We start from the raw sequence: 17535 nt of genomic DNA on the forward strand, positions 1-17535 counted from the left end.
GACAGTGAACCTGGCAAGAAGGTAAAAGATGAATTGGCAAGAGGAGAGACCTCAGGTTGGGAGACCAAACAGGTGGGTGCTGAGCCCAGGCAGAGAAAATGGAAAGGAGGTGACGGCTAGGACAACCTCTGAACTGTAGGTATGGCGAGGGCTAGGGGCAGGCGGGACAGAACTCCCTCCTGAGGTAGGACCTGGGAGGAGTCCAAGTCATAGCCACACCCCCAGGTGACGTCAGACGGGCGGCTGCGCTTCCGACTGGCTATTCCGACCGCCAGTCCTAGGAGAAGGCGGTGCCCTGCCCCCTCCCGGCCCGCTCGGGGCTCGGAGCTGGGCGGGCGCCCGCGGAGAGCCCCGGGAGCCCCGCGCCAGGCGCGGCCAGGACCTCGGGCGCTGCAGCCGGGGGCCCGCAGCAGAGGTAGGCAGATGGAGAGGGCCCGGAGCTGAGGGACGATCCCTGCGGCTCAGATGCCGGGATCCGCGCCCCTCGAGAGCGCGCCGTCCCGGGGACTCGCCGTGCGGAGGTTGGGGGCGGCGGGCACAGCCGGCGGGCGGGGACCGGGACGGTGGAGCGCGTTGGGTCTGGATGAAGCGGGACTCGCCCCCGCGCCTCCCGCCGCAGCCCGGGTACTCGGTGTCGCCCCACTCGCTGCCCCCAGGACTGGGGTTCGGCCTGAGGCGGCGGCCAGTGGCTCCTCGCCCCCTGCTCTCCGGTGACATTTTGTTTGAAAATGCGGGGCCCAGGTGTGTGGCGCGGCGCGGGCGGTCCTGGGGGGCGCAGACGGCAGTCCCGCGTCCCCGCGCCCGGTGGCCCGCGCAGCCAGGGATGCTGTGACTCGGCCTCGGCTTCCCAGGAGCCGCGCAGTGATCTCGGGGGTGAAACTTCTCAAAGCTTGAAAGAACCGTTTTCTGCCCCTCGAGTTGCCGGAATGTCAAAGTGCCCTTAGGTGACCTCCCATGAAACTGCGCTGGCCCTGAAGTTACTAGACCACTTTTTAAAAGACGGAACATTTGAGCCATCGATTTTGATGTGGGAAACTCTGTGGAAAGAGCAAGTCGAACGATTTACGCGTAAAAGCTTTGGTGCTGTGCTACCTGCAGGTCCCTGCTTTCTTTGTGAAAGTGCCTGTCGCAAGCCTCGACCGCACAGCGGTGTGTGTCCCCCGAGGAGCTGTGGAGTCAGGAGCACGGCTGCTCCGGGCAGTGCCACCGAAGGGTGGCACTTAGCCCAAGTGGGGCTGGTTGGTGGTCAGGAGGCTTCTTAAACAAGGCATGCCTCAGTGCGGCCAAGAAAGAGATCCTTTCTGCTTTAGAAAAGAAATACACAGTTACCTGGCCAAGTTAAGCCGTGCCTTAAGAGGAGAGAATTAAAGAATGTGAGTGGCTAACCCTGAGCTTCATCAGGATAAGCCTAAATAGATGAATTCTTTCTTTTCTTTTTCTTTCTCTTTTGGGATTTGGAAGAGAAACAGGAAGTCGGAGATTCGGAGAAAGGAGCATTCACTCCATAATTGTAAACAGTTTATTTTGTGTCAGTAAATATTTCCCAAAGTCATGGGGTGGGGGGGATATTTTGAAAACCAAGACTTTTCCTGTCCACTGCAGTGAAGGTAGATTACTTTCAAATTCAAAATCTAGAACTGATATTTATTTAGCAAATGGTTATAACTCCCAAAGCCATACAGTTATGTTCTAGAAAATCAATGGTAATGGAAAACGGATGTTGTTCAGTTAGAATCTTTACTCAAGAGGGTGTATTAACACAACAGTTACTTTATACTAACCGAAATTACAGAATGAAATGAGGAAATCAGGTGTCTAGACCTCCAGGGGACCATGTGCCAACCAATCTGTAGTTTTGAATTTTTTTAAATTATGACCCTATTAATAGTGAATTCAGTCATTAGATGCCAATTTAATAATATTCTTAAGGGCTTTCTACTTCATTGTAAAATACATAATAAGCATAACTAAAGATATGAATAGGTACGTTTAACTTAGAGTTTATTTATTGTGTCATTTTCACAGCAAAGTATCTCGGTAAGATATGTGCATGAACTTGCCATATTTGAGGTTAAAACATTTCCCTCTAAATCATTTGAGTTAATGGTGGAATTCTTGGCAGGAATAACGCCCAACAATGGATCATTAAATTTGTAAATGTTGACCTACTATACATCCATGTAAACGGTTATTTTTTTTAATCATTTTTATTTTTGAATTTTAGAGTGGGGAAGATCTTTTTAAAGTATAAAACAAAGCCCAGAGTCCATGAAGAAAATGATTGTTACACTTTACCACATATTTAAATAAATTTATTTCTTTGTGTATATCACAAACAAGTTTTAGAAGACAACGAATGTGTGGGGAACAATTGTGTAAATAAATGTGCGATAAGAATATTTGTATCTGCTTAAGTTTTAAAAAATATTTTTACTTGAGTATAGTTGACATATAATGTTACATTAGTTTCAGGTGTACAACATAGTGATTCAACAGCTCTATACAACTGTTACTTTTTCTTTACTCATTTGTAAATAAATGCTCTTTTTAAAATTAAGGTATAATTTACGAACCATAAAATTTACCCTTTTAAAGTGTACAGATCACGAGGTTGTGCAACCATCAGCACTATCTAATTCTGGGATAATTTTGTTCATTCCAAAAAGAAACCCCAAACTCATTAGCTGTTGATCACCATTACCCTCTCTTCACAGCCTTTGGCAACCGCTAACTTACTTTTTTCTGTCTCTTTGATTTACCTATTTCATGTAAATGGAATCATACTATATGTGGCCTTTTATGTCAGGCTTCTTTTACTTGGCATCAAGGATAATTGTCATAGCATATATTAGTACTTTATTCTCTTTTTTTTTTTGGTGGCTGAATAATATTCCAGTGTACAGATATACCACATTCTGTTTATCCATTCATCTGATGATGGACACTTGGATTGTTTCCACTTTTTGGCTATTTGAAAAATGATGTTATGAACATACACAAGTTTTATACAACGTTTTGTTGTAGACTTACGTATTCCGTTCTCTTGAGTATATAGTTAGCATATAGCATAGCCCCAGAGCTGCTGGGCCATGTGGTACCTTTATGTTAAAACTCTTGAGGCACTGTTAAACTATTTTCCAAAGCAGCTATACCATTTTTACATTCTCAATAGCAAATCATGAGGGTTCCAATTTCTCCGCATCCTCACCCACACTTGTTATTACATGTCTTTATTATCATAAGCAACCTATTTGGTATGCAGTAATTGTTGTGATTTTAATTTGCCTTTTCCCTTATAGCTAATGATGTTGAGCATCTTCTCATGTGCTCATTGGCCATTTGTATATCTTCCTTGGAGCAATGTCTATTTAGATCCTTTGCCTACTTTTTAGTTATTTTTTTAAAAGATATTTATTTATTTATTCGACAGAGATAGAGACAGCCGGCGAGAGAGGGAACACAAGCAGGGGGAGTGGGAGAGGAAGAAGCAGGCTCATAGCGGAGGAGCCTGATGTGGGGCTCGATCCCATAACGCCGGGATCACGCCCTGAGCCGAAGGCAGATGCTTAACCGCTGTGCCACCCACGCGCCCCTACTTTTTAGTTATATTGTTTTTTATTGTTGAGTTGTAAGAGTTCTTTATATATTCTGGATAAAAGTCTCCTAGATACATGACTTGCAAATATTTTTCTCCCTTCTGTGGGTTACCTTTCCATTTTCTTGGTGGTGTCCTTTGAAACGAAAGTTTTACATTTTGATTAAGTCCAGTTTACCTAAATTCTTTTTGATTATGTATGCTTTGGATGTGAAATCTAAGGAAGTGTTGCCTAATCTAAGGCCACAAAGATTTACCCCTGTCTTTTGTTCTAAGAGTTTTCGAGCGTTGGCTCTTACATTTAGGTCTTCGATACATTTTGAGTTAGTTTTTGTATATGTTGTGATGGAGGGGGGTCCAAATTCATTCTTTTGCATGTGGATATCTAGTTGTTTAGCACCATTGTTGAAAAGACTGTTCTTTCCCCCATTGAGTGGTTTTGGCACCCTTGTCAAAAATCAATTGACTATAAATGTGAGGTCTTATTTTTGGACTCTTGATTTTATTCCATTGATCATATGTCTATCTTTATGGCAATACCATACAATTTTGACTACTGTAGCTTTGTAGTAATTTTTGAAATTGGGACATATGAGTCTCAAGATTGTTTTGGCTATTTTGGATCCCTTGAATTTCCATCTGAATTTTGAATCAACTTGCCAATTTTTACCAAAAAATGAAGTTGGAATTTTGAGAGAGATTGAATTGAATGTGTGTGTGTCCGTTTGCCAGTATTGGCATCTGCACAATATTAAGTCTTCCAATCCATGAACGTGGATGTCTTTCATTTGTTTAGGTCTTCTTTAATTTCTTTCAGTCATGTTTTGTAGTTCTCAGAGTACAAGTCTTAACACTTCTTTTGTTAAATTTATTCCTAAATATTTAGTTATTTTTGATGCTATTGTATGGGTAATATATTCTTGATTTCATTTTTGGATTTTTTTCTTGCTAATGCATAGGAAAACAGTTGATACAATTGATTGTATTTTGAGCTGGCTTCTTGAAACCTTGCTGAACCCAGGTAGTTCTAAGAGCTTTTTTGTGAATTCCTTAGAATTTTCTATGTACAAGATCATGACATCTGAAAAGAGAGATCATTTTGTTTTCTTTTTCTTTCTTTCTTTTTAATTTTCTAGTATGTGCCAGGCCCAGAGATAGATTTAGTTTTCGAACTGGATTCTTTTTATTTTGTTTTCTGGCCCTGGCTAGAACCTCTAGTACAGTGTTGACCAGAAGTGGCAAAAGCAGACATCCTTTTCTTATTCCTGGTCTTTGGCACATCAGTCATTTATCATTAAGTATGATGTTAGCTGTGGACTATTTATAGGTGCTTTTTATCATGCTGAAGAAATTCCCTTCTATTACTAGCTTATTGAATGTTTTTATCATGAAAGGGTGTTGAATTTTGTCAAATGGCTTTTTCTGCATTGAATGGAATGATTATGTGGTTTTTGTCTGTTACGATATTAATATGGTTCACTGTATTGATTGATTTTCATTTGTTGAAAAATATCTACCTTTATGTTATTTTTTAAACTGTAGAGATTTTACAGTAGAACATATACAAGTTATTTTAAATGTAGAGCAAAAATTCACCAACATGAATTAAACTCCTCTTGTTTAACAATATCTGTACATTTCTGTGCAAAGATACAAATGATTGAAGTCTTCGTGACGTCTCTTTCAGGACTGCTTTTGATTTTATAATATTTCCACCATGTTTTCTTTCTGTGTCCACTCTAAAGCTAAGGAGGAAAGAAATGAAGTAGAATTGAGAAAAAATTCGTGACTGACAAACTTTGTGCATTATGTGCTCCTTTATCATTGATAGTAAATGTAATGTGGGGAATGATGAAGGTTATTAACAAGGTGGATATCCTTAGCAGAAACTCAGAAAACAATGGTGTGAGCCTTCTATAAAAACAAAGAAATGAGGGGCGCCTGGATGGCACAGCGGTTAAGCGTCTGCCTTCGGCTCAGGGCGTGATCCCGGCGTTATGGGATCGAGCCCCACATCAGGCTCCTCCGCTATGAGCCTGCTTCTCCTCTCCCACTCCCCCTGCTTGTGTTACCTCTCTCGCTGGCTGTCTCTATCTCTGTCGAATAAATAAATAAAATCTTAAAAAAAAAAAAACAAAGAAATGAAAAAAGAATGATTTCCAGTTTTACACTTATAAATTTCCCTGAAATTATGGCTAGAGTTTAAGAGCATCTGGAAGCTTTGAGATGGTTGGTGGTCTTAATAAAGTTGTAACCTCTGTTGAACTCTTATTTATTTCTAAATTTTTGAATGATAATGTCAGTATTAATGTGAAAATTGGTTTAAGCACAAAACAATATTTATACTAAGAAAATAATCTTTTGTGGGTTTTTAGCAACGCTAAGTTTTTAAAAACTTGTATAGGTTTCGGAAGGGTTATATTATACTAAATACTGAGAAAATCAACTTGGTTAATATGTGAGGGACACATATTTTTGGAAAACAAAAGAATGGTACACTTCAGCTGCAGATCTATCCTGGGGTTCTCAGAGTTTTACTGTCACATATATGGGGAGACCAGGGCTTGGCTCTTTGTGGAAATCCATTCCTAATGCAAATTTTATCTGTTCAAAGCTAGGGCAATTCAGAAATACATCAAGCCATCTATTCAAATGGCCTGATGAAACATTAACATTTAAAACAACATTTATGAATCCCAGAACCAGAAACAATGAAGTTATAGTTTTTTTGCACTTTATAATTTCAAAACCAGTTCCCCTGCTTCCTGGCTTCCTTCTTACAGGGCTTTTCCCTGGGATTTATCTCCTCCAGAAGGAAACGTTAATGTCATGGGAAGCACTGATTCCAGATTTACTTAATGTAGGTGATTCCAATTTTTATATTTATATCTTTTCTTGAACCAGAAAAAAAATTATACAAACATATTCAAGGTCATAATACTTTGCCCAGTTAAATATGCCAAGGGATTTTTGGCTTGAAAGAGAGCTTGGACCAAGACAAATTTAGGGTGATGGTAAGTAATAATTGTGATGTAAATCTAACTTATAATTGTAGGGCTAGTAATGAAGTCTCTTAGGTTATTCTATCAAGCTACCAACTGAATCAAATCAAAATGAGATAATTCTGTAAATTTAGGAGTGTGGTAAAATTATGAGCTGAAAGATTTAAAAAATGTTTTATCTGTTGGGCAGAGCTAAAATTATACCAGTAGTCTGTGTTTGGGTGGTGCTATCATTCTGTCCAAAGTGCTATTAAAAATAGCAGTCTTTCATTTGTTCCTCACAATATATTCAGGAGGAACAATGGTTTATTATGATCAGTGTCTTGCTTTTTCAAGATTGGGTAAACTGAGGGGCGCCTGGGTGGTTCAGTCCTTAAGCGTCTGCCTTCAGCTCAGGGCGTGATCCTAGGGTCCTGGGATAGAGCCCTGCATCGGGCTCCCTGCTGGGCTGGGAAGCCTGCTTCTCCCTCTCCCACTCCTCCGGCTTGTGTTCCCTATCTCACTGGCTATCTGTCTGTCTGTCTGTCAAATGAATAAATAAAATCTTAAAAAAAAAAAAGCTTTTAAAAAAGAAAAAGATTGGGTAAGCTGAGACATGGAAAGGATACGTTATATAGAAAAGTTGGCTAATAAACACATTGGGCCTCCAACCCTGGCCTCCTGTCTTCCACTAAGTTTTTTCCATGAGCTATTCAGCCAGTTCTGAAATTTATCTGAGAATTTATAAAATTTGGATGTGGATATTATTAGATGGTAACTAGAATGTGTACATGGGATGATGTAATCAATTATCCTGAATGCCAATGCGTATGACGCTATTTGAATGCTTTCTTTTCTAGAATAAATATGGCAGAGCTTTCTGAGACAGAAGGACCAGTCGATTGGAAAGAACGATGTGTAGCTCTGGAGTCCCAGCTCATGAAATTTAGAGTTCAAGCAAGCAAGATAAGAGAGCTCTTAGCAGAGAAGGTAAGCGTTTCTCTCCAACCTTTGTTATTAAACATCAGCTGTTTGGGGGCATATTTCATTTACATTAAGTAATCTCAGTACTTTTGGGGGTAAGCAATTTTAAAATAAAGAACATAATTTAACTTTTTGTCAGGGCTTTGAAGTTATTTTTGACATATCCTTTTGCCAGTTTTAGAGTGAATTGGACATTAAGCCAAAAAGCATTTCTATGCCTATACTAGTGGGATATGTAGGAATCGTGTGTATTTGATGAATGTGGAGTTCATTCATTCCCGAGAGATAAGCTATAATTTATGTGATTTTGCTAGAGGTGTGTGACAGCCTTTTAATTTACTAAATGTTTAGGAAAATCATGTTTAAAGTGATTATAGAAGAATATTCCGTATTGATAATAAAACATATTTATACTGTACTTGAAAGTATGCATCTATTTAGGAATTTGTGTTGACTAACTGTATACACTAGACTATGGTCTGGGCTAACATCGAGTTTAATATAATTATATGCTTCTCTTAATAGTTCTAGTCATGTAATTAAAATTTCATCTACGTCATAGGAATTCTTTTTGCATGTATGTGTATAAAACCCATGGATTAATTCATTCATTTGTTCAGTCATTCAACAAATATTCACTGAGGGCTCATTTTGTGCCAGACACTCTTCTTAATGCTACAGTTACATCAATGAACAAGAACACCCATACTCCTGTTTGCAGGGAACCTGCATTCTAGACCTGTACTGTCCAATACGGTAACCACTAGCTACAGGTGACTACTGAGCACTTGAAATGAGGCTAGTACAAATTGAGATGTGTTGCAAATGTAAAATACATCTTGATTTCAAATATTTAGTGTGAAAAAAAGAATGTAAAATATCTTAGCAATAATTTCCATATTGATCCCATGCTGAAATAACATTTTGGATATTAGATTAAATAGAAAATACTAAAATTAATTACCACTGTTTCTTTTTACTTTTTAAATATGATCCCTAGAAAATCTTAAATTACGTATATAACTCACATTATATTCTTTTTTTAAAGATTTATTTATTTAAAAAATTTTAAAATTATTTTTAAAATTTTAATTCCAGGGTAGTTGACATAGAGTGCTATGTTAGTTTCAAGTGTACAATATAGTGATTCAGCAGTTCCACACATTACTCAGTGCTCATCAAGACAAGTGCACTCCTAAACCCCTTCACCAATTTCACCAATCCACCCATCCACCTCCCCTCTGGTAACCGTCTATTTGTTCTCTATAGTTAAGAGTCGGGTTTTTTTGTTTGTCTCTCTCTCTCTCTCTCTTTTTTTTTTTTTTTTTTGTTCATTTGTCTTGTTTCTTAAATTCCACATGTGAGTGAGATCATATGGTATTTGTTTTTCTCTGGCTTATTTCACTTAGTATTATTCTCCCTAGATCCATCCAAGTTGTTGCAAATGGCAAGGTTTCATTCTTTTTTATGGGTGAATAATATTCCATATTCCATATATATATCATATCTTCTTTATCCATTCATCTATCATTGGACACTTCAACTGCTTCTATAGTTTGGCTATAATGCTGCAGTAAACATAGGGATGCATGAATCCCTTCGAATTAGTGTTTTCATATTCTTTGGGTAAATACCCAGTAGTGCAGTTACAGGCTCATAGGATCATTCTATTTTTAATTCTTTGAGGAACCTCCTTACTGTTTTCCAAGTGGCTGCACCAGTTGCATTTCCACCAACAGTGCACAAGGATTCCTTTTTCCCCATCCTCAGCAGCACTTGTTTCTTATGGTTTTGGTTTTAGCCATTCTGACAGGATGACTCACGTTATATTTCTCTTGGACATTGCTGTCCACATGGCTAGAGAAATGGTATTGTCATTCATAACTGATCAGAAGAATTTACAGGTGATTTCTCAAGCACTTGTCTGCATAATCCTTTGAGATGGAGACGGGTACACACATCACATCTTCAAAAAAGATTTTTTTTAAAAAGATTTTATTTTTATTTATTTGAAGAGAGAGAGACAGCCAGCAAGAGAGGGAACACAAGCAGGGGGAGTGGGAGAGGAAGAAGCAGGCTCCCAGCGGAGGAGCCTGATGTGGGGCTCGATCCCAGAACGCCAGGATCACGCCCTGAGCCGAAGGCAGACGCTTAACGACTGCGCCACCCAGGCGCCCCCAAAAAAGATTTTTAATCTTCCATTGATAGCTGAGAATCTCTCTCTTTTTTTAAAGATTTTATTTTTAAGTAATCTCTACATCTACTATAGGGCTCAAACTCACAACCCCAAGATCAAGAGTCACATGCTCCACAGACTGAGCCAGCCAGGCTCCCTGCTAGCTGAGAATCTCTTAGCACGGAACTATTCTAATAAAATCCAGGAAACACCATTCATTTTAAACTTTCATATTATCATCTTAAATTTTTGTGCTTTAACATCTTTTAGGTGGAAAGATTAAAATTATTCAATTCACTTTGGGTCGAAGGATGACCTAGTAGCAGGCTTTGTGGAAAAAACCCCCAATATCAATTGGCTTTGTTTATCACTATTAGAATAAAAGTTATAATCTGAAAAAAAAAATCCCATTTTGAATATCTCCTAAGTTAAGGAAGCTTATTCTAACTCAAAGTTAGTGACTCATGCTTGGTCTTTTGCTCCTCTCTCTATAAAAATCATTTTCCAGGTTGTGCTGATTTATCTAGTATTTTCCACAATCCCAGCCAGTCCATACAATGACTTTATTCAGATCATCAATTATATGCTCGTTTCTATACCTCATGGACACTTGCCAGGTGTTGCCTTAGCCTTCTAGCAGGTAGCACACTGTTGGCCACAGCCTCCTTAAAATTTTCTTGGTTCCTTTGACTTCTGTACTCTCTGGGTTTCTTTGTGGACTAAACAGGAGTTATGCTTATTTGGGCTTCTTTGAATTGACCGTTAAGTTCTAAATTTTATGGCAACATTTGTTCTTTAGAAGGCATGTTTCAATAACTTTCTTTATGAGTGCCCGTTTTTCAGAATTTAGAAGTGTCATTTTCTCCATAAGTACATTTATAACTAAGCTTTTTGACTGTTAGTTTATGTTAGTAGGTCTTGTTTTTTTCTTTGCCAGTGAATGAATATTGAGAAGAATATTATTTCAAAGTTGCTGTCGTAGGGGCGCCTGTGGCTTAGTCAGTTAAGCGTCTGCCTTCGGCTTAGGTCATGATCTCAGGGTCCTGGGATTGAGCCCCTCCTGCTTCTCCTTCTCCCTCTGCCTGCTGCTCCCCCTGCTTGTGCGCACGCTCTCTCTCCGCCAAATAAATAAATAAAATCTTTTAAAAAACTGCTATTGTAGTTGTGGCTTCTTTCTTCCTCCTTCATCTTCTTCGTCTTCTGTATTTTTTTATCTGTGTCTTAGATCCTGTGACAGATCTAAGAGATGGAATTATTCAGATGTGTTTTATACAGTGGAAAGTGGACAAGTATGCCAAGTTACTCATGGTTTCCCGGTAAATATATTCAACACTAAAATGAGAATAAAGTTTTTCACAATATTTTCTGTTCTATTCCATTACGAAATACTTTTCCCTGGATTAAAATTATTTTTGGTACCTACCCATGTTCTAATAAAAATACCAAATATTTGTTGATTTATTATGTGTTAAGCACTTCATAGATATAATTTATTTAATTCTTATAACAAGCTATGAAGTAAGACATTTTGTTGTTCCCATTTTACAGATTGGGAAACTGATGCTTACTATGTGCTGGGCAATCATCTTTATATATACATTGTTAGTGCTTTATATATATATATATATATATACACACACATGTATAAATCTACTTATATATTGTAAATTATATGTATAGAAATAGATATTTATATAATATATAAAGTGCTTTATATATATTAACTTTTTAATTCTTAACACCCCATGAGGTAAGTACCAATATTATTCCTTTTTATCCAGGAGGAAACTTAGGCACATCAAAATTCCTTAACTTGCCTTAGTTTATGCTGAAGAGTGAGTGATGGAGACAAGAATTGAAACTGACCATTCTGCTTTTAGAGCCTGAATGCTTAGCCATCACCCTCTATGGCTTCCCTAATCTAGTCTTATTACCACATTCCTTGCTTTCTCTGATATACTCAGCCACTCATCGATTCTGTCTTCTCCTCAGCCATGCAACATTTAAATCCATCTCTGCTTGAGGGCAGGTATCTATGTGTGTTAGGATGTGTGTATGTATATAGTAATAACAATTTACATAGCACTACATATTTTTAAAGAAAACCCTACTGCGTTGCTTCTGCATGCCAACTTGAGTCTCTCAACGTTGCATTCCAGAGGCCAGTCTGGTCCCATCCATAACCTTTGGTTTTGTGTTAGGACCAGTCTGCCCCAAGGCTTCTCCCGAATAGTTCTCCAGACCTTCCCCCCATATGGAGGCAGGCCCAAGGCTGAAGATTCTTGAGAGAATACTAATTTGATTCTTCAGCTCTTTGCCAGGAATTCTGGCCAACTTTTCTTTCCTGCAACAGTTCTGGTTCTTAGTTCTGTTTTATTGGCACTGGCTATAGGCAGCTAACACTAGGTGCCAACTATGGTTCTTAGCCTTTGCTACAACAACCATCAGCTGGTTTAAACCCCACAGTAACCCTACTCGGGGACTATTGTTATACCGAATGTCAAGATGTTGACGTTAAGATTGAGAGTATTTGAGGGGCGCCTGGGTGGCACAGCGGTTAAGCGTCTGCCTTCGGCTCAGGGCGTGATCCTGGCGTTATGGGATCGAGCCCCACATCAGGCTCCTCCGCTATGAGCCTGCTTCTTCCACTCCCACTCCCCCTGCTTGTGTTCCCTCTCTCGCTGGCTGTCTCTATCTCTGTCAAATAAATAAATAAAATCTTTAAAAAAAAAAAAAAGATTGAGAGTATTTGAGGAGTATGCCCAATATCATGCAGCTAATGAATAACAGAATGGCCTTTAAACCTTAGATCTTTCATACTTTCTGTGATGCAGTTAAAAGAGTGCCTGGCACACAGAGGTAACTCATTATTTCCCTGTATCTTTCTGAAGGGACACACTGGTTAAGTGTACAAGGGGTTGACTTAACAAATGTAATCACCGGTTAATAGGAGACATCTTTCTCAAAAAAAAAATCATTTTTTTTTTTAGGAAAAATGTATGAAATGATCTCAGAGTGTTTTGATAATTAAAGGTAGATTTTAATTATATATACTTTATGGTTTTTGGAGATGGAATAAGAGAATAAATGAGATTTTTTTTTAAAAGAACTATTTTTGCTCCTTTTTTTTTTCCATCACAATTTCCAAGTAACTTCGAATATTGAAGCTTGTGAAGAAAAAGGCCTTATTGAAGTCTTGGGCAAATACTGCTATAAGTGGGAGAGGTCTTTAGAGGAATTTAAGGAATGGTGTTGGAAATATCTCTAGTATGCCAAATATAAACTCTTCAGGGAAGCTGAGATTTAAGTAGTTTTCCTACTTTACAGTATTACTAGTTAGTGTTCTGAGTCACGGAGGGAAAAAGGGAAAGTTTCTTTTTAAGTTGAAATGAATGCTGTTTCCTGTGGGTTAGGTTTTCTGTTAAAAAAAAAAAAAAGGATGACGATATGAAGACTTTGCCTTTGGGCATCAGCATGGCGCATGTAAACTAATGCTGCCGTTACCTGATACAGCATCACTGTCTGGGATTTCCTGCCACTTGACCTTCCTTTGTGAGTATGGTTCCCCTGAGGTGGTCTAGGATTCTCTCACAGGAATGAGGAGTCCCTGGACAGCGTAGTATTTGCCTTCATATAACGGTCCAGTATAACATCATGACCATCCCATTTAAATTACACATCCCCTCAGTCACTCTGTAGCCTCACCTAATATTTCTCGGTACCTGATGGGAATTATACATACACTGACAATGAGACTTTGCAAGCTAATTTAAGTGTCAGTGTTTGGGCAACTGCCTGAAGATATTATTTATCACAACAAAATAAATAAAAATGGTGATAGAGTCTTTCATCGGTTCTGTTGGGGAAAATCAGGAAGAGATACTTGGTGGGCAATTGCTGGCCACATCAGTGAGTGTGAAGGTCTTAAAGTAACCAGTCTGTACACACACACACACACACACACACACACACACACACACACAGGAATATTACTCAGCCATCAAAAAGAATGAAATCTTGCCGTTTGTAATGATCTGGATGTATCTAGAGGGTATAATGGTAAATGAAATAAATCAGTCAGAGAAAGAGAAATACCATATGATTTCAGTCATATGTGGAATTTAAGAAACAAACAGATGAATATAGGGGAAGGGAGAAAAAGAGAGAGAGAGGGAAGCAAACCATAAGAGTCTGTTAACCATAGAGAACAAATTGAGGGTTGCGGGAGGGCAGATGGGCAGGGGATGGGCTAAACGGGTGTTGGGTATTAAGAAGGGCAATTGTTGTGATGAGCACTGGATGTTGTACGTAAGTGATGAATACTAAATTCTATACCTGAAACCCATATTACACTGTATGTTAACTAACTGGAATTTAAATAAACACTTAAAATAAAAATAAAAGAAATATATACTACAGTGCAAAAAACCCTACCAAGTTTATTTGTATACGGTGCTTTGAACACTGAGTATTAAGTGTGGTGGTCTTAGGATCCAAGGTCAGTGGCGTATTGCCTTCTGCCACTTGCTGCTGTGTTCACTGTGTCTACAGGGGGCACTTTTATGTAGTAAATCAAAGCACTAGGTTTCGAATTTGCTACTTCGTTTTGTTATTGTATCAGTAGCTTGTTTGTAAAAATACCTATTTTTGTCCAAAGCCTGACATAGGGCAGCAGATTATTTCAACTTTCTTTTAGTGACTTGGTATGGACTTGTTGTGGGCTTGACCCAAGATTTACATTATAATCTACATCGTGAAAGTAAAAACTTACTTGAATATTTCCCACATTGCGCCTTCCTTCCTTTCTTTCTTTCTTTCTTTCTTTCTTTCTTTCTTTCTTTCTTTCTTTCTTTCTTTTCTTTCTTTCTTTCGTATTTTGCAAAGTTATTTTCCAGCTTGGGTGATTATAAAAACAATCACTCAAAGTCAAAGTATTGCCTTTCCTACTACCCTTATGTTTAAACTCATATGAAAGTGTTCTAAACTTTGTTGGATGCACTTATCGTATATTTACTTTATGCCATGTGAAGTGCTCAGTATTCATGATCTGTAATACAGATTGTGAAAATGTAGTGATTTTCTTTTCTCAAAGTTTATCCTTGCTTTTAAGTAATTTTTTTTGGAAAGAGTTGAAACTTTCATCCGTTCATTTGTTTGTTCAACATACATTTATTGAATTTCTCTTATGCGATATTCATTACTCGTGCCTCAACCATTGTTATGTAAGTAAAGACTACGTGCAGAATCTGGGAGAGCGCTTCTTAGCTTATTTACTCTCTAGTGGTAGAATTATGTTAGAATCTCAAATTCCAAATTTAGCCTCTCTTAAGCTTACCTCTGTCCCTGTACTTTATTCTGTGATATGTTCCATGAGAACATGCAACTTAAAATTGTTCCTGCTACGAATGTTAATATCACTTTAAGTTACCCAGAAAAGATGCCTAGGTTAAAAGAATAGCATACATGGGATAGAAATAAAGACGAATGCTTTCCAACTAAGAATTTTGTGGTTTCATGTATGGGGGACTTATTTTCATATGGTTCTGTGTAACTATACACTGTGTGGAGTTTATAAATACCAAAGCAGCTGTGGTTCAACTAAAAGACCACTAGGGAATCGGAACATGAAGACTCAAATCCCAGCCATGTCACCGGCTGGGAGCATAAACTCATACAAGGCATACTCATTTTGAACATCAGCTTCCTAATCTTCATGATGGGCATAACAATTTCTGTCTTACAGTGTGGCTGTGAAATAATGTGGTCGAAAGTTTCCGGTTCCTAAACATTTACTAGTATTTTTTTTTGAAAGTTCTCTTCTATTCCCTGAATTATTTTTCTTTCCTCTGAGATTATTTCCCACTTCTGTGTTTGTTTGTTTGTTTGTTTTTCAGGTTGTAAACTTTTCTCAATTTTCTGGTGATTTTTGGTGGTCCATTCATACTTAAAAATGGGGCATCTGAAAAGCTGACCGGCAATCGTGTGTGAATAGTCAGTGCTGGTCAACTGTCAATCTTTGTTTTAGGATGAGTGGGTGGGAACTGCCGATTACACCACGAACCCATAAATGCCACAGTTGTTGGACTGGTGCCCTCCAAACAATTTACTCAGTTTTGTAAGAGAAGAACATTGCCATTTTCAACAGGAAGTAAACGCTTAGCTGCTGGACATTTGGCACATGGGGATAAGTGAGAAGGTTTCAGGGAGTCTTTTGACTCTAAGGGCTACATATTTTCCATTAATACCCACTACTTTCACCCCGCCCCCTTCACTCCTGCTCTAGGTCTTTACAAGGTTCTGTGAGGAAATTAACTCCCAGGAGAAACCCAGGACCCTCCAGTCCTTATTCTTAAACTATACTTTCTGCTTCGACAAGGGGATTAAATGAATATATGCACATTTAATGGTGAGGTTGTCCCCCCACTTCCAACCTTCCTTTCTTACATGGCTCCTGTAATGCTGGTAGCCAAACATTTATCCTGTGGGGGAGATTGAAAGTCTCTGGGGGAATCTTTATCAGTCCAGGAGGAAAGAGTACACTTTAATGCCAAAAGCTTTATTAGCAAAAAGAGTGTCGATAATTATAAATGGGACAATTCATCAAGGACATGTAACAGTCCTGATCCTGAATGCAACTAACTTCAAAATACATAATCCAGAACGTTTGGTTCTTTTTGATATATCCTGAAAACTCAAATTACTTTGTTTAGATAGTGATTTTCATGGAAACATCGTATTATGATATAAAGGTTTCCCCTCAAAAGTCTGTACAAGTCCATTTACTTAACAATTTAACTTTTCTTTTGCTTTTATGTTTATACAAGCCACAAATGCACATAAAGTACCAACTAGTTCCATAAGATTTGTTAATAAAAATTATTACCCTTTTAGCCAAGTAATATTTTACTTTCATGTTCTAAATAACATGCTTCTTTTTTGTTGACTTGTTTTTAGTTTAGTGATTTCCTACTTACTTTTTTATGGAGAATGAGGATTTTGCTCTTTGATAGGTCTCCCATCCTTTCCCTCACCAAACCCCCCACCACAATGCTATTACTATTTCTTCTACTATTTAAAAAAAGATTTTATTTATTTATTTGACACAGAGAGAGAGAGCACACGAGCGGGGTGGGGGTGACAGAGACAGAGGACGAAGCAGACTCCCCGCTGAGCAGGGAGCCCAATAGGGGCTTGATCCCAGGACCCTGGGATCACGATCCGAGCTGAAGGCAGATGCTTAACGCTACCCAGGCACCCCTCTTGTATGATGTTTTTAATTTTCAAGAGTTCTTACTAATCCTCTGAATATTCCTTGTTTCAGGAAGCCAATATCTTTTCTCTCTGGGAATATTAAATGATAGGATTTTGCTTGTTCTGTTTTATTTCTTTTCCCTGCATAGGCAATAGTGTGTTTTGTTTTGTTTTCTGTGTGCTCTCTATCTTTCATGTTAGAGGCTTTCCTCAAATGTCTGGTCATTCATGAGATGCCTACTTATGTTTAAGGTTAAGGGACTAAAAAACTGCCTAGATGCTTTAGCACATATATGGGGCTTGTTGACCATGAACTTTAACTTTAGGTCATCTAGCTGGGCTTTCTGTTGGGGAACCACTGGTTGTCAGCATTATTTTCTTTCTCACCTCTCACTGGGAAAAGTGGCATGTGCATATAGGGAGGGAAGGAGTTGATGGTGGCCATGTTTGGTGGCTATCTTAGCCTAACTAGTTACTTTAATTCACTCAGACTCTTGCATTCCAACATATGTCCTTGCTTCCCTCCACTACAGCTGATCTCACAAAGG

The 17535-nt window shown here is 38.5% G+C and overlaps 1 protein-coding gene across 5 annotated transcripts in view; it reads left to right on the forward strand.

Moving 5' to 3' along the window:
* Positions 1 to 305: 305 nt before the first annotated feature.
* Positions 306 to 17535, forward strand: part of PLEKHH2 (pleckstrin homology, MyTH4 and FERM domain containing H2) — a 102532-nt gene continuing 85302 nt past the window's right edge. For 4 of the 5 annotated variants that reach the window (XR_015725155.1, XM_045771827.2, XM_087863355.1 and 1 more), the window contains exons 1-2: positions 306 to 415; positions 7437 to 7566. Coding sequence is in view for 4 of the 5 variants with exons in the window: in XM_045771827.2 (XP_045627783.2) it covers positions 7444 to 7566 (123 nt within the window). In the remaining variant the exon portion in view is untranslated. Of the gene's footprint in view, positions 416 to 4597; positions 4617 to 7436; positions 7567 to 17535 lie in introns of those variants that run through there. The other variant, XM_045771826.2, reaches the window with a different exon arrangement.

Source organism: Ursus americanus, chromosome 7 (assembly GCF_024610735.1).
Source record: "Ursus americanus isolate L20-20 chromosome 7, mUrsAme1.1.p, whole genome shotgun sequence".
NCBI lineage: Eukaryota > Metazoa > Chordata > Mammalia > Carnivora > Ursidae > Ursus > Ursus americanus.